This window comes from Rhinatrema bivittatum, chromosome 8 (genome assembly GCF_901001135.1).
Source record: "Rhinatrema bivittatum chromosome 8, aRhiBiv1.1, whole genome shotgun sequence".
Taxonomy (NCBI): Eukaryota; Metazoa; Chordata; class Amphibia; order Gymnophiona; family Rhinatrematidae; genus Rhinatrema; species Rhinatrema bivittatum.
This window is the reverse complement of record NC_042622.1, coordinates 219,818,319-219,843,461: the sequence shown is the minus strand read 5'-3', so window position 1 is coordinate 219,843,461 and position 25,143 is coordinate 219,818,319. Positions and strand designations below refer to the sequence as shown.

The 25,143-nt window shown below is 47.7% G+C and overlaps 2 protein-coding genes and 1 pseudogene across 2 annotated transcripts; 2 read left to right on the top strand and 1 right to left on the bottom strand.

Moving 5' to 3' along the window:
* Nucleotides 1-6,252: 6,252 nt before the first annotated feature.
* LOC115097606 (glutamate receptor ionotropic, NMDA 3B-like) lies at nt 6,253-6,975 on the top strand. The gene has a single exon (XM_029613545.1). The coding sequence runs from the start codon at nt 6,319-6,321 to the stop codon at nt 6,973-6,975; it is 657 nt and encodes a 218-aa protein (XP_029469405.1). The 5' UTR covers nt 6,253-6,318.
* Nucleotides 6,976-7,282: 307 nt separating this feature from the next.
* On the top strand, nt 7,283-17,178 carry LOC115098011 (glutamate receptor ionotropic, NMDA 3B-like). The gene is made up of 9 exons (XM_029614257.1): nt 7,283-7,468; nt 7,860-8,449; nt 9,227-10,274; nt 10,984-11,129; nt 11,219-11,334; nt 12,378-12,529; nt 13,198-13,362; nt 14,141-14,208; nt 16,180-17,178. Exons 2-9 carry the CDS (start codon nt 7,878-7,880, stop codon nt 16,571-16,573), a joined length of 2,661 nt encoding a protein of 886 aa, XP_029470117.1. The 5' UTR covers nt 7,283-7,468; nt 7,860-7,877; the 3' UTR covers nt 16,574-17,178.
* Nucleotides 17,179-23,442: 6,264 nt separating this feature from the next.
* On the bottom strand, nt 23,443-24,699 carry LOC115097605 (annotated as a pseudogene).
* Between the last annotated feature and the right edge of the window lie 444 nt (nt 24,700-25,143).

Below are 25,143 nucleotides of genomic sequence, written 5' to 3'. Positions count from 1 at the left end.
CCGGGTGTAAAGTCCGCCTCGTGTCCACCAGATGTAAAGCATTTTCCAGATAAGCCAGCCCTTTACCCATACCGCGTTCCCCTCGATGATTCTGGGAGGCATCTAGCTTCGGATCTCGAATAGTATTAAAATCCCCCCCCACTATAATAGTGTCGGGTATAAAAGGAAGAAGGTGCTGGTAAAGAACTTGAAAAAACTGTGGGTTGTAAGTATTGGGGGCATAAAGATTACATAATATCAGTGGCTGATGGCCCAGCTTCCCTATCAAGATGATATAGCAGCCCTCGGGATCCTTAATCTCCCTCTGGACCTGAAACGGTAGATTTTTATTGATCAAAATTGCCACCCCTGCAGAGCGTGTGGTGGCAGAGGCAAAATACACATTACCCACCCATGCCTTACATAATTTAGCATGTTCTATATCTGCAAAAATCCAATATCAGTTGCCTGACGCTTTAATGCTTGCAATACCTTTGATCGTTTAATTGGGGTATGTATACCACATACATTCTAGGACACTATATGCGTCTGTGTACTAGATTCTCAACGTAGAAAAAGAATGTTGCAGCATTACGTCATTGTAGACCGAGCAGAAGCCCTCCCAGCCGAGGCCTCCGCTCGCGCCATCTGCAGCATTGTGGTGGTGGCAAACAAAGACAGAATAACATATGTACAGTGAATACACCAAGTTGCAAAATCCAAGAAAACATGTACCCTCCTACCCCCCATCCTTCCTCTACCCCCTTTTCCCCCCCCCCCCCCCCCCCCAGCCCATCCCCACCTTCGTTAACCCCTCCAGCCCATACCCAGAACACCATGGAGAATTCCCCGGTGTCAGCAAATCAAACTCCACCCCACCCCTCTCCCCAACCCCATCCTTCCATTGAACATAGATTAACTAAAAAGAACCAGACATACTAACAATTTCCATAAAACAGTACAAGGTATAAAAGAAGGTAATATACATATGTACCACCGAACACTGCATAATCAGGAAATCGCTGTCATCGCGGCATTGATCAATGTCAGTATCAAATCCGGCAAGGGGCATTTGACACAAGGTGGTGAGTGGCCAACCAGATCCTTCAAATTGTCCACTACCCCGTGTCCAACAGTCAGCGCCCCCGGTTTGCAGAACCGCAATGTCATTAGCAAGTCCGGCCAGGGGCATCCGACAGGAGGTGATTAGCTGACAATTGAGTCCTTAAAGTTGTCTACTACCCCGTGCCCGGTAGCCGGTGTCCCCGACTATGCAAAACCATGTGGGACAATTAAAGAGGCCTCACTAATTCAACCCTGCTGGGCACAGACAGAATGATAGCGAGTAAGGGCACCCTAAAACTCCCTCACCCCCACCCTCTGCGTTCGAACTAAAATATTTGCCCGATCGCACCAAATCACTATCCAGGCCTCTTTTTTTTTTTATGTGTTTTATTGGGCGGTTATCCTAGATTGGTGAAAAGAAAAAGAACCCATCAGATCTCCGCCAACAAAAAAAACCAAGTCCCGACCAGAACTGCAATGTTAATCCGCCGGTGTAGATATTCATAAGGGGCTCATCATTACCTCGGTTTGCCTGGTTTGTGAATCCTATAACTGTGGACTGCAGCCTGCCAGTCAATAACGCTGTACGTTCAGCTCCCTTGTGCGCGGCAGTCTCGCAGGCAACAGCGGATTCGTTTATAATTATAGATTTAATTAGACCTTGTTAAGGCTCTAATTAAATTTCTTTGATAAGTATTGTTCTGTCTTTTCTTATCAAAGAAATTTAATTAATTTCGTTGTTGATGATTTCAGGTAAAGTGATGTGACTCGCCGTATATTGATATCATTGCATGCCCCTGAAGAAGCTTCACAGCGAAACACGGGCCGTGTTGGGTCTGGCTAAATAGAATGTGAAGAGTCTTTCACTAATACATATTAGAAGAAATTTTACAAAAATCAAAAAAAATTTATTTTCATTAAAAAGGATTTTGAAGGTGGGTGATGTGTAGACGGGTTGGTCACTTTAAGTGTCATAACGACAGGCTTGCTGACACCTTTTAGGCTATAATACGAAAATTATTTTGGTTCCCACTGTTTTTTTGTTGATTATACTTATGTGGTACACCACTGACTCTCCTATTTGATTAAGTTGTGAGATTGTAGGCCCCATGTTATAACCCCTCTTTGCAAGGGCACAACCAGCATTGTGTTTGAAGGCTGCCCCCGTGCACAGTGAAGTGAACTCCTGGCATCACTGCAGCTCTCCCTTGGCCCTGTGCTTTGGCTCTGCTTGGTCTCTGCATAAGATTAATTAAACCTTTTAGTGGATGCTACTAAGTAAATAACTCCCGATATTAGAGGATTGATTTAGTGTGTTTAATGAGTGGAAGATCCTGTGAGGTCACCGTACTGCCACCATGCTTGCAGAATAGCTTTACTTCAATAAGATGAATTCTTCCCATCCTTCTTGTCTCCTTTAATTTCTTTTGCTGGCCAAGCTTCGGAGGCTGTTTCTCCCCTCACCCCTGTACCGTAATAGGAGAGGCGTTTCCTCTGTGTCCCTGTAACCTCTTGGGTTGCAATCCCGGCTTTGGCCTGTGTTGCTGTAGTGCCAGAGTTCTTTCTTACCATCCTCTTCTTCCTTCAGCCTCATCGAGCAAGGGAAAATGAATTGGAAATGCAACTGAAGCCAAAGCTGCTAGGAAGAGGAAGGTGCTGGCGATGCAATAAAATCTGCGGAAAAGGGGGGGGGGGTGCCATGCAATAAACAAATTAGGGGGTCTGCCGGTTATGAACACCGGTGCTGATAAACTCTGCGTTGGTTTTATTTATTTATTTATTTATTTTTTATTTTTATATACCGAATTTCTTGCATAAAATGCAAATCAAACCAGTTTACAATGAAACAGAATAAGCAGGAAATATGATTCCTTAGTCTAATACATATCGGTGTCGGTCTTCAAAGCGGCCAGCAAAGGTTTGTTTGTTTGTTTTTTCTTCTTAACTTTAAAAAAAAAGTACAGAAAAGCAGGTTTTTTTCTGCTTTTCTGTACTTTTTTCAGTGCACTCATTATTAATGCCTGCTCCAGGCAGGCGTTGATATCTGAGCGATAAATGTGCGTCTGAGACGCACATTTATTTTTTTGCATTTTGAGTGAATGAGTAATAGCCTCATTCCCGTGCATTTGCATGTGATGAGCGCTATCCCATTCACTCCGGGTCGGACACGCATTAAATAGGTGCTAATCCCCCTGTTGCATTAGGGGGTGGATTAGCACCTATTTAACCTATGTCCGACAGCAGGTTAAACAGCGCGCTTGGCTGAGCGCACTATGGAATCGGGCGCAGCGTGCAGAAGAGCTCCTGTGCCTAGGAGTTGGAAGCCCCCTCCCCCTGCCTGGGTAATGGTGGCAGTGGCTCCGCATGGCTGATCTGGAGTTGTTCAGCCCTAGTGCAGGATGGCCTGGATGTGGACACGAGCAGAAGTCCCTGCGTGTGCGAGGAGTGACGCTGTCCTTGCAGCTCCGTCCACGTGGCGGGTTTCAGTCCGCTTCCTGCCCCTCGGGGCTCCTGCTGCCTGGGGCGTCTACGTGTCCGTGTACTGCTGCGGCTCAGAAAGGCCCTGCAGCTTGTGTGGGAAATGAAAAAAGCAGTCGTGGAGAACCAAAACAAACAGCCCACAAAGGAAACGCAGAGAAGGAAGGGGAAGATGTATCCAGCTGTGATATCCCCAAAACTTAAAGATGCTTTCCAAAGCGATTTCATAAAGGTGCCCTAATGCCAAACAGTTCATTTCCCAAAGAAGGCCGGCGGCTCTAACTCACTGGAAGAGAAGCGGCAGAGGAGGCCCTGACCCGAGCCGCTGATTCATGGAGGGGAATGGCCATAAATCGGTCACTGCTCCCTGCGTGTGCAAAGCACGGCTGTGCTGCTTCTCTTCCAGCAATTTAAAGCCGCCTGCCTTCTTTGGAAAATGAACCTTTCCGGATTATGACACCTTTAGGAAATTGCTTTGGAAATTCTTTACAAGAGTTCTTTGATTTTTCTTTTTTGTGGGGCATGGCAGCTGGGTTGGAGACGATGCCAGAGCTCTGCGATGGCGGGCAGGGCCAGCCCAGAGTGGGATGGGGATGGGACACAGGGATGCAAGAGGGGAGTTGGTCGTTTGTTGGAAAGAAGTGAGGGGGGAGGGCTGGTGGTTGGCAATCCGGGAAAGGACGAAGCTGAGGACATGGTCTGCCAAGCAGCCTGATGAATGGGGAGTCGGAGGGGATGGTAGGCTGGTGAGTGACCTTTTCTTTCCTCCAATACCCTGGCAAGGTCCTAGTTTTGGGGTTGTGGGCCCTTGTTCATGTTCTATAGTTACAGGCAGAGCCGTGCGCACAGCCAGCCAGGGACGGGAACAAAGTGGAACAGTCCAGGCCACTAGAACAGCATCAGCCATTATTTATTTATTTGAAATTCTCATATACACCGACATTCCTGTAAGGTACACAGATCACACCGGTTTACAGTACAACAGAGCCGTCGCGTGGGAGCGATACAAGGAACATATACAACCCATAGAGTACAAAAACTTCAACACAGAATAAATAGCATATAAATAACATAACATAACATATGAAATAAGGGGTACATTCCAGTAAAGACGGGGAGACTAGGGGGGGGGCTGGAGAGAACAGGCAGAGGACTCACTCCATTGATGCGCTGGTTAGGGGAGCAGCCATTGGATTCCAAATTAGAAAGAGATGAGATTAGCATCAACCTCCATTGGGCCGATACAGTACAGTGCGCTCCGATGGTGCGCACTGTTAACCGGCATTTGGACGCGCGTTTTGGACGTGCTAGCTTTACCCCTTATTGAGTAAGGGGTAATAGCGCGTCCAAAACGCGCGCCCGCAACATGCAAATGCATGTTGATGCCCCTATTAGTTATTCCCGCACGATTCAGTAAGTAAAATGTGCAGCCAAGCTGCACATTTTACTTTCAGAAATTAGCGCTTACCCAAAGGTAGGCGCTAATTTCTCCGGGCACCGGGAAAGTGCACAGAAAAGCAGTAAAAACTGCTTTTCTGTGCATCCTTCAACTTAATATCATGGCGATATTAAGTCGGAGATCCCGAAAGTTTAAAAAAGTAAAAAAAAAAAAAAATTTGAAATAGGCTCGTGGGTTGAAAACCAGACGCTTAATTTTGCCGGCGTCCGGTTTCCGAACCCGTGGCTGTCAGCGGGCTCGAGAACCGACGCCGGCAAAATTGAGCGTCGGCTGTCAAACCCACTGACAGCCGCCGCTCCAGTCCAAAAGGAGGCGCTAGGGATGCGCTAGTGTCCCTAGCGCCTCTTTTTACCGCCGGGCCCTAATTTAAATAAATTTTTTTACTGTGTCGCGTGCACAGGAGAGCGGCCTGTGTGCGCGCCGGGAGAGCAGGCGTTTGCCCGCTCTCCCGTGACTTTTACTGTATCGGCCTGCGTGTGAGGACACTTGAAGACCCCCCCTGTGCCAATTTCCACCTCACAAGGTTCTCCGGCTAGAATTGCTTGCTTCCTTCGGCCTGGCAGTGACATCCTCGGCCCAGGGACTTGTTACGCAGGCTCAGTGAAAGATATCAGAGCTTACAAAGATTAGGGTAGTAACACACACACCCCTTCCCTATTTTGCACCACTCCCTCCCCCCTGCAGCATTCCACTTACCCCTGACCTGTGCCTCTCAGGTTTGTATGGAATAAGCCCCGTGCTGCTATGTGAAGCAGGGCGGCTGCAGGGAGGGCGATGCCACCTTATGCTCATTCTCTTCTGACCTGAGGAAGGGAGTACTATCTGGAAAACTAGTCAAGAAATATGTTACTTTAGTCCAATATCAAGGTATCACCTTTTAGATACATATATTTTGTTTTTATTTGCTTTTATTTAAGAGAATAAAGACGTGTGCCAGGACCGGATTTAGAAAGTCCATGAGTGAGGGCAAGGGAAGAAAATGTGTGCCTATCTGCATGTGCATGACTGACCCTTGAACTTTCCTTGTTCCCAGTTCTTTGACTAAGACTTCTGCAGCTTCTTTTTTTTCTTTCTTTCTTTTTTTTTTGGGACTTTTCCCATTTCCTTTTTCATCTAATGCAATTTGCAAATGTGTGTGTTTGTGTGCCAGCCTACGTCTCTCACCCTACACATCTCTTCCTTGTCATCACCTCCTCCCTCCCCCCTTCTCTTCTCTCTCTTTCCATTACTCCCTCTTCCTCCCTTCTCTATTTCATTTTGCTGCAGTACAACCTCAGCAGCAGCGGGACAGGACACCTCCGGCCGGCCTGTGCTTTCTGCCCTCTCCTCGCCCCCGGATGCTCCTCGTCTCTCCCCTCCCCATGGCATGCCTGCCCAGGTTGTGCCTTTGCTTTGGGATAGCCGGCAGCCTCCTGCCGCCCCTTGCTGAAGGGCACCCCCAGCCTTGTCGCCTCCTAGCCCAGCTCGGGCACAGTGTCCAAGTGGGGGTGCTGCTGCCCTCCGACGAGCTCTCCCAGAGCAGAGCTCGCGGTGCTGTGGCGGGGCTCAGCCACTCGGGTTTCCTGCCCTACAACCTGAGCCTGGAGCTGGTGGCTGGCGCTCCCCGGGACAGGGACCCTGCCTCCTTGGCACGGTGGCTGTGCCAGGTGCCGCTGGCCAGGAGGGTGGCTGCCGTGCTGGCCTTCCCCCAGTCCCGAGACGAGCTGCTGCAGCTGGACTTTCTGTCGGCCGCCCTGAAGATCCCTTTCATTAGCATCACGGAGCAGGAGCAGCTCAGCACGGGGGTAAGTCCCAGCAGCGGACAGGGAGAGCTGGAGTTTTGTTTTTTTTTCCACTCCCAGGCACTGAGAAGGGAGCTGCTGGAACTGGGAAAAGGTGGTGATTTTCTTGTGGCTGCTGCTGCTGGGTGGCCAGGGAGCTGCGTGGGATTCTTGATTTCAGACATTGGAAGTTTGCAAGGGGCAGAAGGGTTAAAGAGGGAAGTGGTCTTTTGAAATGGGTTGGGGGGGGGGACACACACGTGCGTTCCTCTCCCCCCCCCACCCAGCCCACGCGGTCCATGTGTGCGTGTGCAGAGTTTGGGAGTGTGTTCTGGGTGTTTCTTTACCTTTCATCTCACACGCTGCTTATCTGTACGGCCTTTGCTACTCGCTCCCAGGAGCTCTGTGTTATATTTTAAACTCTGAATAGTTGATGACTTATTTAATTAAATGCTTGGCAGGTGGCGGGGGCTTAGTCCCAGCCACGGTGCACTGGTAACTTAGACTCGTGGTGTATGGGTGTTGGGGGGTATCAGGTTGAGGCCTCTGGCCAAGAACGCTGCAATGGCTGGGGTACAAGTGTGGGGTGGGGGGAGAGATTATAAATGGGGAACACCCCCCCAGGAAGGATGAAACCTGAAACTCTGCTTCTGATTGACCTGGCAGTCAAAAGGCTCAGGAGGACACTGACAGCTGCAGAATATCAGAACTTGAAATCCAAAGGCAGGTAAGGAGCACAGGGGCCCAGCTCATCTGCCCAATTCATTTCCTGGAGCAATGCTACAGTCCCAAAGAGAAAAAAACGTTTCTGTGGTTTATGTTTAGTTACAGGCCGGTTACATTCTAATTGTAAAAGGTTGACGGGATAGCACAATGTGGCTAGCGTGGCTAGCATGGCCAGCTGCGGGTGGGTGGCTGCCTTTGTTGCATTTCTGAAGGGCCACTCACTCACCGATTTGGCAGCTTGTAAGCGCATTTGATGACATCAGACTGTGCAGTCTGATTTATTCTGGGAAATTAATCTTTACTTCTTGGGGACAGCAGATTCTTAGGGCAGTATTTCAGCACTTTTGGGTGTTCTCTGCTTTAACCCTGGATGTGTCCTTCTGTGCCTGCAGAACCCTTTCCATTTGCAGATGAACACCCAGAGCTCCCTGGATGCCCTGCTGCATGTTCCTGTCAGCTTCCTGCAGGCCAGTGGTTGGGAGGAGCTGACCCTCATCACCTGCCAACCATGGGACGTCTCAGGCTTCCCGGACAGTAACGGCACCATGACGGTGAGAGCCATCCTCAGCCTGCAGCACCTGGATGATCCTGGGCTCGTGCAGCTCCTGTGCGAGCACTTGGAGGGCCCGCAGAACCGACACGTCCCGCTGCTCCTCCTAGGCTGCGACGCACAACGCTCTGCACTTGTCTTCCGGACAGCAGAGGAGCGCGGGCTGTTGACACGGGAGCTGCACTGGCTAATAAGCCGCCCGCTGAGTGTGGAGGAGCTGCAGACGGATGGGGTGCCGCTGGGCCTCGTGGCCTATGGGGAAGCCCACAGGCCTTCCATGCAGCACTTCGTCCATGATGCAGTCAACTTAGTGACCAGAGCCATCGGCAGGGTGCTGTCAGTCCATCCCGAGCTCATGCTTGCCCAGAGCACGGCCAACTGCCACGAAAAACGAGTGGAACTGGAGGAGTCCTCTGGCTGGCACCTCTCACGGTAAGGGCTGTCCTGTGTGACACGTGAACAGAGGGTGAATAGCATGATAACACTTGGAGACATGGAGCAAACCTGCCATGGCTTAAAGGTGTAGTGGAGAGCCTGTTTCCAAGAGAGGGTAGGGCCAGACGAAGGAGTCAAAACATGGCACAGTCAAAAACTGGGCAAAAGTAGAATTCTACCCGGCTACTGAAAAGTCCAAACCACAGGCTATATAAAGCATAAAGGTTTGTGATTGTTCCACTCACTGTGGGAAGAAACCTGCAGGACCTCAGAACTTGAGCTGCATCTTAAAGACAGGCGTCAGGAAAGTACAAATAGGTGCAGGATAAAAAGAATAAAAGCACTGCGTGTTAGAACTTAAAAAATAGTAGAAATGTAGCCTCACCCCCCGATACCATAAGACTGGAGGAATTCCCCTAAGTCCCCTTAACCTCCTGACCTCTGCTCTTCTTTCACCCCTGCACTCTAACGCTGGAGGAATTCCTCCAACCGGGCATGTCTTGTGCTCTCTGAAAAGCTAAGGATCTGTGCAGTACGTTTTGAAGGCTTTCGGTGGGCATAATGGTGTCCTGGAGGCTTTACTTGTTTGATGTTACACCTGTCACACGATCCTTTCTATAAAAGTTGATGGAATCATGTTTAGCAGTTCAGGTATTAATCATAACACTGACTCGCTCTCTTGGCTGTGCACAATCTTGGTCCATTCTCTTGCATGTTTCTTTGTCAGTGGAGGCTTTACTCAAACTGCCGGTTGATTTCTTGCCCCTTCTGCAGGTTTCTTGCCAATACCTCCTTTCATGGTATCACTGGACGGGTGTCTGTGACCAATACTTCCCTGATCCACATGGAGCGCCGCTATAGCATCTGGAGCCTGAGGCGTGACTCGGTGGGCAACCCCAGATGGGTGACTGTGGGCAGCTGGATGAACGGCAGGATGGAGGTGAAAGACAGGGGGTGGAGGAGCCAGATGGAGAGGGACAGATCAAAAGGGAACAGCTTCTCCCGCACCAAGCTCCGCGTGGTGACACTGGTGGAGCATCCCTTCGTGTTCACCAGAGAGGTGGATGAAGATGGCGTTTGCCCTGCTGGACAGCTGTGCCTGGACCCCCACACCAATGATTCAGTGGTCTTGGATGCTCTTTTCGAAGACCTCGGGAGTGGCAATAGCTCTGTTCCTCAACAGTACAAGAAATGTTGCTACGGGTACTGCATTGACCTACTGGAGAAACTAGCCGAGGACCTGCAGTTTGATTTTGAATTGTACATTGTTGGTGACGGTAAATATGGTGCCTGGAAGAATGGGCGCTGGACGGGACTAGTGGGTGACCTACTCAGTGGCACTGCCCATATGGCTGTGACCTCCTTCAGCATCAATTCAGTGAGGAGTGGCATTATTGACTTCACCAGCCCTTTCTTTTCATCCAGCCTTGGCATACTGGTACGGACCAAGGACACGACGTCCCCCATTGGAGCATTTATGTGGCCTCTGCATTGGACCATGTGGGTGGGGGTCTTTGTGGCTTTGCATGTCACAGCTCTCTTCTTAACTTTTTATGAATGGAAAAGCCCATTTGGCATGACCCCAAATGGACGGAATCTCATGAAAATCTTCTCTTACTCTTCAGCTCTTAACCTCTGCTATGCCATCTTGTTTGGGAGGATCGTGTCCAGCAAGACGCCAAAGTGTTGTACGGGACGATTTCTTATGAACCTCTGGGCGATCTTCTGTCTTCTTGTCCTGTCTAGCTACACAGCTAACCTGGCTGCAGTCATGGTGGGAGAAAAGACCTTTGAGGAGCTCTCAGGAATCCATGATCCAAAGGTGAGATAATTAGCTTTATATCTCTGGCTATAGGAGGGGAAAGGAGATCAGAATTGGTTCCTATACTGGATGGAGAGGAGAGGGAGGCTTTCAATTTCCTTGGTGGTGCTGCCTTTTGAGTATTTTGTGCCCTTGGCATCAGAAGCTGCTCTGTACCTGGGGTGCAGCTCGGCAAACTGTGACGCCCGTGCATCCGTGATGTCCTCTGCTGCTGCCAGGGACCTGAACTCCCAAGTTTTGTGCTTTCATTCATCTCTGCATTCATTATCTCATGAGGGTTGGAGAGGTGCTGAGCAGGGCCGGTGCATCCCATTAGGTGAACTGGGCGGTTGCCTAGGGCGCCAACCATTAGGGGCGGGCGAAGAGCAGCCATGTGGGGGCCACAAGTGGAGCCTATCCCGCTCGCGGCCAAGAGGAGTAAAAGATTCGGCGGGCTGCAAGCAGTGCCCTTCCTGCTTTGCAGCCCATGAAAAGCAGACACTCGGCGGGCCATGAGTGGTGTCTCAGTGAATGAGATTGGGGCCGGGACTGGGACTGGGTCTGGGGGGAGGGAGAGGCAGGCGCAAGGCAGAAGGTTCGTCTAGGGTGCCTACCACCCTTGCACCAGCCCTGTTGCTGAGGATAGGGCCTAGGTGGATGGGGGGCGGGGGGGGGGGGGGAACACGAATCCCTTTTGTACCAGTGAGGAAGATCTTGCTTCTGTTTAAAGCTGCACCACCCATCACGTGACTTCCGCTTTGGCACGGTGTGGGAAAGCAGCGCCGAGGAGTACATAAAGAAGAGTTTCCCAGAGATGCATGAGCACATGAGGAGGTACAGCGTGCCCACCACGCCTGCCGGCGTGCAAAGGCTCACGTAAGCAGAGTGCATGGCCCTGGGTGGGGCAGTGCGTGGAGCTTGAATGAGAAGCGCCGCTGACCTGCTTTGTTGCTTTGCCTCGGTAGGACTGAGCCTCCGAATCTCCATGCCTTCATCATGGACAAGGCTCTGCTGGATTACGAAGTCTCCATCGACTCTGACTGCAAACTCCTCACGGTGGGGAAACCCTTTGCTATAGAAGGTGAGAGGGGCACTCCAGCCTACCCCAGTGTTGCCTGCGTGCTGGGGCATCTGGAGAGCAAAGGCAGCCGCTCTCCACTTTCACTCTGAGTTGTGTCAGACTGAGAGCATCAGAAATCACAGGTAGTGCAGCCACCCCCCACCCCCCGCCTTCTCTCCCAGCAAACCCGCACTGCCCCTTCCCAGAACAAGCAGGGACAGTGCAAGCCATCCCAGTAACTAAACCCACAACTCCCCCTCAGAACAGGTACAGCAGGGGTGGCAAGAGTGCACACGCGGGGGGGGGGGGGGGGATTGGTTTCTAAACCTCAGGATTATCTGCATTTATTTGATCTATATTTCACTTTTTGCCACTTTCAAAGCGGATTACATTCAGGTACTGTAAACGAGCTGCCACAGCTCACCCTCTCCTGGCTCTGGGCTGTCGTGCACCCTTTTTGGATCTTATTCCTAGGTTTCCTTACTGGTTTTCCCAATATATCTTAACTCTTTTTTTTGTTTCTTTTCAATAAAATGTCATACTTTTTTTTTTTTTTTTTAATGGCCTCCTCCCTGTTTTGTTTTGTTTTTTTTTTTTTTAATTCTTTATTTATGAATTTTTAGTTAAAATACAACTACATTCATATCTGTATTTCAATTTTTACATTGAAATTTGTTGGCCTCCTCCCTGTTTTTAATGCTTCCTCCCTTAAGCCATTTCTGTTTTACTTCTGCCGTGCATTTGTGATCCCTGCGAGAAGTTTGGAATTTGCACTGGGTAAGAGCTGTGACCTGCAAATGATGCCGCCCAGAGCCTCTGCTGCACCCTCAAGGCTCCATGCTGTGCCCCTTCTTGTGATGCAGGCTTGTTCTTGCTGAGTGATGGGAAGCCACAGACACCCCTGCTGCTACTCCCCCTGGCGTTAAGTTGCCCTTTCCCACCTTGCTTCTGAGGCCCAGAACCAGCTGCTCTTGGGTGCACAGACCCTGGTTCTCCCGGCGCAGCCGCTTTTCCTGGAGCACCGCAGCCATGGCTCTGACCCTCTCCTGCTGCCCTTGCTTCAGGTTACGGGATTGGCCTGCCCCAGAACTCGACGTTAACGTCCGTCATCTCAGAACTCATCAGTTCCTACAAATCCTTTGGCTTCATGGACACGTTGCATGAGAAGTGGTACAAGATGGTGCCTTGTGGGAAAAGAGCGTTTGCTGTCACCGAGGTAAGAGAGTGCGCCCCCCCCCCCCAACCCAACTCCCTCCATCGCAGAGAGGCCCCCTGGATGCAGCCTGCATGGCTCCTCACTATAGAGAAGGGGCTCTCCCAGCTCAGTTGTCCAACACCAGAGAGCAGCTCCTGGGGGCAGAGAACCTGGCTCCCTCTCACTACAGATGGGGGCTGGGGGAGGCTCCTGAGGGCAGAGAACCTGGCTCCCTCCCACTACAGATGGGGGCTGGGGGAGGCTCCTGGGGGCAGAGAACCTGGCTCCCTCCCACTACAGACGGGGGCTGGGGGAGGCTCCTGGGGGCAGAGAACCTGGCTCCCTCCCACTACAGACGGGGGCTGGGGGAGGCTCCTGGGGGCAGAGAACCTGGCTCCCTCCCACTACAGACGGGGAAGGGGGGAGGCTCCTGGGGCAGAGAACCTGGCTCCCTCCCACTACAGACGGGGAATGGGGAGGCTCCTGGGGCAGAGAACCTGGCTCCCTCCCACTACAGATGGGGAAGGGGAGGCTCCTGGGGCAGAGAACCCGGCTCCCTCCCAGCCACTTTGTTCAGTAATGTTAGACATTTAGATGTCATCACATTTTAGCAGTACAGTAAAAGGTGATGTGACATTTCCAGAAAATGCTTTGCAGAGGGTGAGCCACCTGTCCTTCAATCTCCACAGACTTTGCAGATGGGAATTTCCCACTTCTCGGGGCTTTTCGTGCTTCTGTGCCTTGGGTTCTGTGGCTCCCTGCTCACCTTGCTAGGGGAAAGGTTTTTCTTCCACCTCATCGTCCCCCGCATCAAGAAGAGGAAGCATTTCAAATACTGGCTCCATACTAGCCAGGTGAGACCCGAGCTCCTGCTGCACGCACCGCTGGCTTGGAGGGGGATAGAATTTACTCCCCCTTCCCAGCTCCAGACCTGTAAGTGTAAAGTTTCTATTTTATAAGCCTTGATTCCACCCCCCCCCCCCCCCCCCCCCCCCCTCCATACAATTAAATATGTTTTTGGTTTTGTTTATAACCACCACCTCAGCAAGGATGCACTTTTGGCTGTGTCTAGCAACCTAGAACCCTAGAACCCAGCCACCTTACTGTGATCACATTCATACCCCATCTGAGTCTCACACTGAGCAATGTTCCTTTACTCATCTGTGTCCTTCCTCTCAATTCCCCCCCCCCCCCCCCCCCCAATCCATTTGCACTCCTCATATCTCAGTCGTGTAAATCACCCCTTTATCCATTCCCTCCTGCAAGTCACATTGCTCCTGTACCTTAGCCCTGGACTTGTTGATGCAGGAGGGGTCATCTCATGCTGTAATGCAGCCCCCATTAGTACCGGGTCTTCATCACAGGTCCTCTGCTGGCTTAGTTTTGTTATGAAAAATTTTTATTTTTTTTTTGCTGCTTTCCTTGATTTTTCCTGTGCACCGCAAATCTGCATCCAGCAATTAAGACGAGGGAGAGAGAGCAAATACTATTAATCTTCCTGACTGCTGCCTTTTAGTCTCGCTGGCACAATGTTCAGGTTTTCCGCTTGTTCTTGCTTTGTTTGAAAGCTGCACCCTCCTCTCAGCTTCCCTCGTTTTTGCTCACAGGCCTTTTGTTTTCTGTCTTTAATAGAAAATTCATCGAGCTTTAAATGTGGGCTGGGAGGAGCACAGATATCCAAACCTTAAGCTGGAAAGAAGGTGGGTTGTGGCAGAGAAAGGGCCCTTTCTGTCCACTCTTCGTTCCTCCAGTTCCTTTCCAGAAATCGGTTGGGAATGAGGAGCAGGCCCAGTAACCTCTAAGTCCACACGCAGCTCCAGCACAGGTTGTCCATGCGAGTTTTTAATATTGCGAGTTTTTAATATTACAAGTTTTCATTCAACTTGTAGGAATAGGTAAACAAATATAGGAAAATTGGTTCTTACCTGCTAATTTTTGTTCCTGTAGTACCACAGATCAGTCCAGGCTCCTGGGTTTATGCAGCCCTGCCAGCAGATGGAGACAGAGAAAGCTTTACTGACACTGCTTCATATTCATTGGTGTCACCTACAGCTCCTCGGTATTGACCTGGACTCAAGCAAAAAACACTTGTAAAAACTTATAAAAAAATAGCCAAAACACCCTAAGAAAATGTAGAAAAAATCTTAGACTGTATCAAGAAATTTACAGCTGAGTGGACGACTCCGTGGTACTACAGGAACGAAAATGAGCAGTTAAGCACTGATTTTCCTTTCCCTGTACAGTACCGGGATCAGTCCAGGCTTCTGGGATATACCAAAGCTTCCTATCGAGGGTGGGATCTGGAAAGTCCCGCTTGCAAGATATTTTCTCCAAACGACTCAGACTCCATATCCTGCGGCGGATTCCCAAGGAAGACCGGCCCGGGGATTCGCCGCCCAGGACACATCACGTGGTCTGCCGAGCATGGTTCCGTCACGGCCGCACACGGCAGACCACGTGACTGGAGCGGCCGGCCCACCGGGGGATGCCCGATCCCCCAATAGACCAATCCGCCCCTGTCCACATCCCCTACATCTAGACGGTACTGCCTTGCAAAAGTATGCAGCGACTTCCAAGTCACCGCTCTACAACTTTCCTATGGTGAAACCAACTGGGCCTCCGCCCACGAGGCCACCTGAGACCGTGTAGAGTGAGTTCTCAAACCTTCAGGCACCTGATGGCATTTGAGAGGTATGCCGACCCAATAGCTTCCTTAAGCCACCTCGCAGTGGTAGCCTTGGAAGCCTAGGTACCTTTCTTCGAACCACTCCATAAAATGAAAAGATGATCAGATCTCCTAAAATCATTCGTTACCTTAAGATACTTCAGCAAAGTCCTTCGGCCATCCAATAGCCGAAGCTCCCTGTACATGAGGTGTAGAAGCATCTAATTCCGGAAAAGCCAGAAGCTCCACCATTTTGATTAACATGAAAAGCCGATACCACCTTGGGAAGAAATAAGGGAACCCTCCAAAAGGATACTCCTGAGTCCGAGATCGGAAGGAATGGATTGTGGCAAGATAAAGCCTGCAACTCAGAGATTCTCCTCGCAGAACAAATTGCTACTAGGCAAATGACCTTTAAAGAAGGAAAGGAAGGTGACAAAAAAGATGAGAGCAGCTGAGGAACCAAACTCCCACAGCCCTGAGCTGCCTAAGCAGCCTCGTGAAGGGGAGGGATCTGGACCACCAGCTTTACACCCCATGTACAAAAAGGGCCCTGACCTCCAGCTCGTCCCCCCCAGGACACAAACCCCTGGGAGAAAGGCTTGCAAAAAAAATAATAGAACTGGCCAGACTGTAGAACTGCAGGTTTATGCTCCAGCCACCATCTGCTTGGAGACAGAGAAATACTGAGGAACTGCAGGTGGCACCAGTACTTATCAAGCAGGGTCAGTGAAGCTTTCTCTGTCTCCATCTGCTGGCAGTGATGCATAAACTCAGGAGTCTGGACTGAGCCAAGTACACACAGGGAACACAGTCTAACCCTCCAGTCCTATCCCAGGATTTATTCATAAAAGAGCTGGAGAATCAGCACCGCAGCCAGTGAGGTAAAGGAGTGGCAATGCCCTCCCTCCTGCTTGCCCAAGGCCTCTGGTTAATGGGGGTGTAATTATCATTCTTGCCTGGCTATTGTATTACCTAAAAAGAAACAAATCAAACTCTCTTTCAGTTGCAAGTCCCAGGAAAATGAGGACAGAGAGAACAGTTGTGGAGCAGGCTGGGCGAGCAAGCACAGAGCCCCAGCAAGAAGGCATCAGCAGAACCATTTTAAGATGGAGAGAGCAGCCGGAGACCAAGTGTGGCCCTGGAGGAAGAGCTCCGGGCCTGAACCAGCTGCCAGCGATTCAAGCGAGCTTAAGGAGCTGGAAGGAAGAGTGCGGCGCATGCAGGAGCAGCTGAGAGCTGCCGAGCTGCGGAAGGGTGAGCTGCTGGCCAGTCTTGGAAGTCCTCCCAATGGCCTCACCCTGCTCATCACCTCCACAGAGAGCAATAGGGACAAAGGGTGCATCCTGGCAGCTGCACAAGCCTCTGCACTTAGTAAAACAACTCCAGCTGCATCGTGATTATTTGTATAGATAAATAAATAGCTGTATAGCTTTATATAAATACAAATATATAGCTACCTGTTTGCAAAAGTGCATCTACATATAGAGCTGCAAATTATGCATATGCACACACACCTGTTTACATACATAACTATATATTTATTGTTTACATATAAACATATACTGCTCTGTAAATAGCTCTTGCAAATTAATAAAAAAAAAATCCTGTGGCCAAATATAGAAATGTATGTGATCCTTAAGAATACATTTCAGCCCCTACTTTTCCCCAGTACCCATAATTCATCTTCTAGTAGAGGTAGATGTGGCACCCTGCGATTGAGGCTGTGCATGCAAATTTATCTCCTGTATATTCATTGTGGATATTCTGAAAACATAAGTGGCCGGGGGGTCTTCTAGGATAGGTTTGGGAACCACTAGCCTAGGGTTAAAGCAGTGGGCTGTGAAGCAAGGAAACCAGGCTTCAAATCCCACTGCCACTCCTTGTGTCCCTGAGCAAGTCACGTCACACACCATTGTCTCAGGTACAAACTTAGATTGTGAGCCCTCTGGGGATAGGGAAATACCTACAGTACCTGAATGTAATCTGCTCTGAAGTGCCTGAAAGGTGCAATATAAATTGCTATTAAAAAATGCTCAGGTATTCTGCTCTATAATAGCTTGTGCTTTCTTGTGTGTGTGTGTGAGTCTATGCACAGTTGTGCACATGCCTGCCTGTCCATGTGTGTGTGGGAAAGTGAAAGACAGGGCTTCACAGTCAGAGCATATTGGTGAACAGTATCTAGCGCTGCTCATATTGTCTGGTCAGTAACTGAGTGTGCAGATGCATGAGCTTGTGGGTGTGGCTCTGCCTGTGGTTGGCGGAGCCTGTCTGTTTGCAACAGTGATTTACAGACATATTGTAATTGCACATTGCATCTTCCACTGTTCTGAGTGTCACCTGATGGCCACAAATAGAAATGACAGCGTGACCAACACAACTGACCCAAGCCTTTAATCTATGTACCCCAATACACTCTGAAGGAGTGGGAAGAAAGCACTGCTATAAATAAAAATAGAATGAATGAAAATAGAATCCATTAAAAAGTACAATTTTATTAACATATAATCACAGTTGATAAAAAAAATAAAAATAAATGGAACACCTTTATCGTCTTACCAGCAATTATGCATCTATGGTTTTGACAATCAAGTGCTAGATCCTCCCTAATACAATGTTAGAATAAACAAGACAACTATACACATCTTGACAATTTAGATGCAATGTTTACAGCTCAAAATGTTATACATGAGCATCAAGTAGTTATAATGTGATGTAATCGAACAAAGGTTTCATAATGTTATTACATTGTTGTTGCAATCTGAATAATCACATCACACTATCTTAACACAATAGTGTACATTCACAAAACATATACCAAAGAAAACTAATGCAATGACAGATGTAAACAGTGGTGCATTTATTTGACAATCAATTTAAAAAAACATATAAACATGGTGTTCCTCCTGGGTGTGATGTCAAATGCACCGACATGGCCCTTGTTTCCCCCCCTGAGGAAGCATACGTGGCGAAACATTGACAAGATGGACACCAAAAAAATCTGTTAAAGGGATATGTATAGAAAAAAAATGAACCGTTGTGATGAAAGCCCACCAGCATTATAAACTTTAAAAAGGCCAGCAAAATTAGTATGAAGGTAACCCACATATTGGGTTATTAATAGCACTAAAAATCTTTTGAATATATCTCACATCTTCAAAAAGAAAATGAATAAAGAAATGTTACCTCATAAACCTCCCCTCCTGCTTGAAAGAATGAAACACAACTGGATTTAAAATGCCGCTGGGCAAGATAAAAAGTACAAAATAAAGTTTGATAAACAGCAGCGTGCGCTTAATAGAATGAATTGCTCATTATGAAAAATCTTTGTAAAACAAAAAGGATGACACACAAAGCGTCACTTCCCACTCTACTCACAAGCTGCCGCTCCTACCCAGAGAATCCCACCAGATGTAACAAATAAGGTTAAGCAAGGGAACCCCCATTAACCGCTTACCCATGGCCAAAATAAACGTGACATGAAATTGCAAAACATTAAGTAGCATTGCCAAAATAGAAAATATCTGGGGGAGGGGGCGTGGCCACCGCGGGAGAAGGCCGCCTGAACGAGAGCTCCGTCCCCCCCCCGCCCCCGAGCCTAAAAGCTTTCCAAACACCACAAACCCCGTGAAATTGCGATCCACAGCACGCTGCCAATTGTGGGATACCATGGCGTTACTGGCCCGAAAAATAAATCCCGATTTAAAACAATTTTCATACCACAAAACCACAGAGGAAAAAAGCGGGGCCTGGAGACCCGGAGTGCCGGGGAGCGGCGCACATGGCGCCTAGCATCGCTGCAGAGCCCGGTGCAATGGCGGTGGGTGAAGTTCCAACACGCGATGAATTTGGAGAGTGGTTTTGTGAAATAAGGAATGATGTGAAAGACTTCAAAAGGGAATTCCTGGAATTAATTTCAAAAGTCAAGGAAGATATCTCCGAACTAGGGCGGCGTGTAGATGAAGGTGAAACCCGCCAGGACGCTCAGAGTGTAAAAGCCGAGCAGCAAGACGCCGAGATTGCTGAGTTACAGCAGCAGAACAGAGGGCTGCGCTGCAATTTAAGATTTCGCGGAGTGCCCGAAATGGATGAATATTCGGATGTGCATGCAGTGGGGCAAACCATCTGTGAATTTCTACTGACGCATGAGGTTAATGGCGCCCAGGCTCAGGACAAGGTGGAGATTGTTTTGGAAAGAGTGCACCGCACGCCGGGGCCCGGAATAGGAGACAGACCACGAGATATATTAGCCTGTTTTCACAGATTTCCTGTCAAAGAAAAAATTCTGGCAGTTGCACGAAAACAGCAAACCTGGCTTTGGAATTACCACCAGATCTCTATTTTCTCGGCTTTATCCCCTACCACCATTCAAAAGAGAGCTGAACTTAAAGAAGCTACTGCAGTAATGAGAAAAGAGGGGATTCGGTACCGTTGGTTATATCCCTTCGGACTGGCAATGACAATCCAGGGCACCACTTACAAGGTGCGTAAGGCAGAGGAGGCTGAACAACAACTAGCAGAGGCTGGCGATACGCCCCAGAAGAACGGCAGCAGAGCCGGGCACCAAGTTTGGGAAGGCCGGACACGCCACGATGGCAGAGAGTGGGAAAACACCACAAGAGGCTCCGGCGGCAGTCAGGGGACTCTCAAGACGCTACAGACAGCGGGGGGAAGGGATGAAGGAACCTCTCGGTTCTCCTGCGGTGTTCCAGTATCACAGGTTCCTTGAGAGGCGTGGCCGTCACACTACAAGTGGACTAAAGCGATTTACAGGTTGCTTGAGTGCGTATGCACCGGGTTTGCATGCCGATGGTTTCGTTTTCAGGGGTATATTGCATGGCTCGGGGGAGGGGGCTATGTTCTAATGTTTCCACCATTACCTCCTCTTGCTGCGTGGGCAGCTTTGCTCTGGCATCATAGCTGGTACAATGGGACTAGGGTTTTAGAACTGAGATACAGCACTGATCGTCTGCTTAGTATAGCGATAACAGAATGGCATCACACGTGGTCCAGGCACACGTGCCCAAACAGGCTTGCTACTTATCTTCTCACACACGGTCATATTTGATTGAGCACCTTTCTTTTTTTTTATCTCTGAATGCTAAGGGGCTGAACTGCCCCAGCAAGCGTCAGTTTTTGCGAGCGGAAGCAGCCCGTTCAGAGGCAGCAATATTCTTGGCTACAAGAAACTCACTTGAGGAAGAGGTATGAATCTCTAATGCAGTGGCCCCTATATCCTACTCAATTCTTTGCAGCCGCAACTAAACAAGCTAAATATACTGGTGCTGCCATTCGGTTTCATAGAGATTTTCAAGGGACTGTACTTGATCATTACTCGGATCCACGAGGTAGATATGTGATGGTCAAATTTGAATTAGACACTGTTACTTATATCCTGGTGAACATATATGCTCCGGTACAAGGGCAAGCCCAATTCTATTCTGGGTTGAGTAAATATTTGATGCAGGCCATAGAGGGTCACTTAATAGTGGCCAGAGACTTCAACTTAACATTAGACCCAAAGGTTGACAATTCCAGGGGAGGTGGGTCGGATATGGGTATAGCCAGGGTATGGCTGCACAGCTTAATGAAAAAATGGAATCTAGTGGACATCTGGAGGATTAAATATCCTTATAGCAGGAATTATGCTTTCTTTTCCAACCCACACTGCTCATATTCGAGACTTGATTTTTTTCTCATAGATACATTTTTGCTCATTAGGGATATTGAGGCAGATATCGGACAAGTCACTTGGTCTGATCACATGCCTGTAGAACTAACGGTGAAGGTGCCATCCAATCGGGAGGGAGGGCAATTTTGGACCCTGAATAACTCCCTTTTGGGGGATGAAAGGTATTGCGAGCGATTGGGGGGGACATTAAAGATTACATTGATAATAACACCAAAGATCCTGTTAACCCCTCACTGCTCTGGGAAGGTTTAAAAGCAGTGTTTAGAGGCCGACTAATTGCTCGTGCAGCTTTTCTTAAAAAAGAGCGAATAAAACAGCAAACGCAGCTACAAAAAGAGATACAGGAGTTAGAAAGCATACATAAGGCAATGCTGGCAAAGGCCTGCTATAAAAAAACTTCAGCGGGCTCGAGATGTGCTACAAGCCTTAGAATTGGAGAAAATGGCATTTCAGTTACAACAAATGCAACAGTCCCAGTTTGAATGGGGAAACAAGGCCAGTCATTTACTAGCTCGCCAATTGAAGAAAAGGTGGCCCAACGCCAAATAGAAAAATAAAATCAGAACACGGTAGCATATTGACCCACCCTCAGGAAATGTGGCAATGATTTAGGGACTTGTATAGTTCCCTTTATACGGCAGACTCTCAGATTCAATCAGAGAACATAGAGCAATACCTTAATGGTATAGACATCCCCAAAATATCTGAGCTTGAGAGACAATTCTTTGATAAAGACATTGCAGAAATGGAAATTCGACGACTGATAAAGGAGTTAAAAATACATAAGGCGCCGGGCCTCGACGGCTATACGGCTTTATTTTATAAAAAAAATTCTCCTCCCAAGTTACCCCCTTGCTACAGGACTGGTATAATTCTTTAAAGGCTGGAAACCCCCTTACTTTCCCCTCCCCCCCCCCCAGTAAACCCCCTTACCTCTCCACATTACCATTTATCTACTCTCCTATTCCTTTCACCGTTCTACTACTCCACCTACTAGGAACCTACCACTCTTCAATACGATGAATTTTACAAGCTTAACTGTCACTTCCCTCTTTCAATTCTATTGCATATAATTCTTTTAAACTTCATATAATATATGTAAATTCTGTAAATTTAAAGCCTTTGTTACCTCATTACCTTAAAACCTAGACAATGTTCATAATATTAGTGTTATCTAATACTACTGTTATCCCGTTACTTTAAAAATTCCTATGCATTGTTACCTAATATTACTTTTTCAAGCTATTATATGGTTTAAACTCAGTTCCCTGTAAAGCTCTTGTTATGCTACATTCTTGTTCAATGTAAACCGATGTGATGTTCCCAACAAATGTCGGTCTATAAAAAATATTAAATAAAATAAAGTGCAAATGTAGCTGGGATCTCTATTTTGGCAAAGCCTGGCCAAGACCCCTCTCTGTGCAGGTCCTACAGGCCAATATCTTTGATTAATGTTGACCTAAAGATCTTTGCCAAGATATTAGCGAACAGGTTGCAGTGTGTCATGACCAAATTGGTACATAAAGATCAGGCAGGCTTTATCATGGGCCGAATGACGGCAGATAATGTGCGAAAGGTTGTGGACCTCATCTGGCTGGTCAAGGAAAAAGAGACTCCCGCTGTGCTGCTTTCTGTTGACGCAGAAAAGGCCTTTGATATGGTCCATTGGCCTTATCTCTTTAGCTTACTGCGTAAAATGAATTTTGGAAACTCTTTTCTGGCCTGGTTATTAAATTTATATTCCAATCCGCAGGCACGTGTCAAGGTAAATGGACTTTATTCGGAGCCCTTGATGATTCACCGAGGCACCCGGCAGGGGTGTCCCCTCTCACCACTTTTATTCGCTCTCTTTTTAAAACTGCTAGCTCACAGCATACCTCTGCAGAAGCTATTCATGTGGTTCAGACCAGTGGTGCTGAGTACAAAATCACCATGTTTGCTGATGATGTACTGTTCACTTTGACACAACCAGCAACCTCCCTACCAGTGTCTATAGCCTTATTGCGGGGTTCCAGTTAAATTTGGAAAATTCCAAGGTACTAACCTGACATTAGGAGAGGAACTGCAGGCTAGATTACACTCCTAGCTCCCTCTTAAATGGGCTAAACAAAGCATAAAATATTTAGGCATCCAGATCAGTAAGAATTATGAAGACCTGGTCGAGCTGAATTATAAGCCACTTTGGCACAATTTATCTAGAGCAGGGGTGGGCAATTAATTTTCCCATGGGGCCGCATGAGAAATTGGGATGGTTTTAGAGGGCCGGACTAATATAATTAACTCAGTTCTACCCAATACTGTATATAGTATATATACTATCCCTTCATAAACAAACAGTAAGTTAAACAATACAAAGATTCAATGAAAATATGGAGGACCTAATTACATCATTATTTAATGATGAGATGATGAACTTTAATGAACTTGTAATTGTTCACTTTAGAAAATTGTCAACTTTTACAGTGTTTAAAAAACTAACATCACATCTTGACCTAAAATAGCAAGTTTTTCAAAGACCGACATCCCTTTAACTTAATAAAGAACAGTAAATGAAACAGTACAATAACATGAAAATGTTCAATGAGAGAAATCTAGCCTGTTTTGGGCCTGAACAAGTGCATTGAAGTTAGGTTGAATATCTGAGGTGGATATGCGAAGAACAGCGCACAAGTGATCATCACTGAGAGAGGATCTGTATCTGGATTTGTTGAACTTCATCACTGAGAACGTTTGTTCACATACGTAGGTAGATCCAAAGAGAACTAACATCCTCTGAGCATGCCTCCTTATGTGTGGAAAGTTTTCCTCTTTGAGAGAAGAATAAAACTCCAGCAGTGATACTGATTTAAAACACTCTGCCAGTAGATTGTCAGACTGCAGATCAATGAGTTCAAGCTGGACATCACTGGGTGCATTATCCACACAGCATGTAAAGGGAGAAGAAATCATGTGCATTTCACTCTCAACTGCTTTGAAGTCTTCAAATCTTCTGGAAAATTCATCACGTAGTGCCGCAAACATGGATGAATACTTGTCGAGGTGATCAGCTGATGGTGTGACTTCTTTCAGTGTTGACATGTGAGTGAGAATTTTGCCCTTCAATTGGCTAGAAAGAAACTTCAACTTTCTCATGAAAGCTGTCACCAAGCTGAACATTTAATGTGCAAAGAGGCCTTTGCCTTGCAGCTTGGTATTTAGTTCATTCATTAGTGCAGTCACATCAACAGCAGAGGCCAGATCTGCCATCCAGTGCGTATCTGAGAACTCTGGGATGTCTTTGCCTTTCGTCTCACAAAACTCCTGAATCTGAGCTCTCAGGTCCCATACTCTTTTAAGCACCTTTCCAAGGCTGAGCCATCTCACAGCTGTCTGGTAGCCTATGTCACTATGTTCACGTTCATGCTCCTCCAACAGTGCAACAAATTGTCTGTGATTCAGTGCTCTTGCCCTGATGAAATTAACTATCTTAGTTACAACATGGCTGATTTTTAGCACCAACTTGCACAGCACTTCCTGATGAATAATGCAATGCAAAAATATCAATTTCTGTTCTGGGTTTATTTCATTCACTTTATCTTGCATCCGCTTCAAAAGTCCGACATTTTTCCCTGTCAGATTTGGACAGCCATCGGTTGTAACACTTACTAATTTGTTCCATTTTAGTCCCAGTTTGTCCATGGATGCATTTACTTCGGTGATCAAATCACTCCCTGTCGTGGTACCTTTCATTGATCGCATAGCTGCCAGCAATTCAGTCATCTCAAAGTTTTTTGTTATTCCACGTACAAAGATAAGTAACTGGGCTGTATCACGGACATCACAGCTCTCGTCCATAGCCAGGGGAAAAAAAAATAAAATTATCCACTTTGTTTTGCAGCTGAAGCTCCAAATTCCCCGCGATGTCTTCGACCCGTCTTGTTACGATTTGCCTGGAGAGGGGCACATTTGCAAACGCTTCTTTTTTCTCAGGACAAATTAGCGCTGCAGAGTCCACCAAACATTCTTTGACAAACTCCCCATCAGAGAATGGCTTACTGTTTCTTGCAATTTTGTGGGATATTACAAAGCTTGTCCTGACGGCTGCATCCCGGGATGAGTGGAGCTTTGTAAAAAAATCCTTGCTGCCTTTGCAGTTTTGCTAGCAAATCTTCAGATGCCCGTGCCCGCTCTACCTCCGTCAAGTTCTTGTATTTCTCTGCGTGTTTAGTCTCGTAATGGAGATTCAAATTGTAATCTTTAAACACAGCTATCTGCTCTCCACAAACTAAGCACACAGCT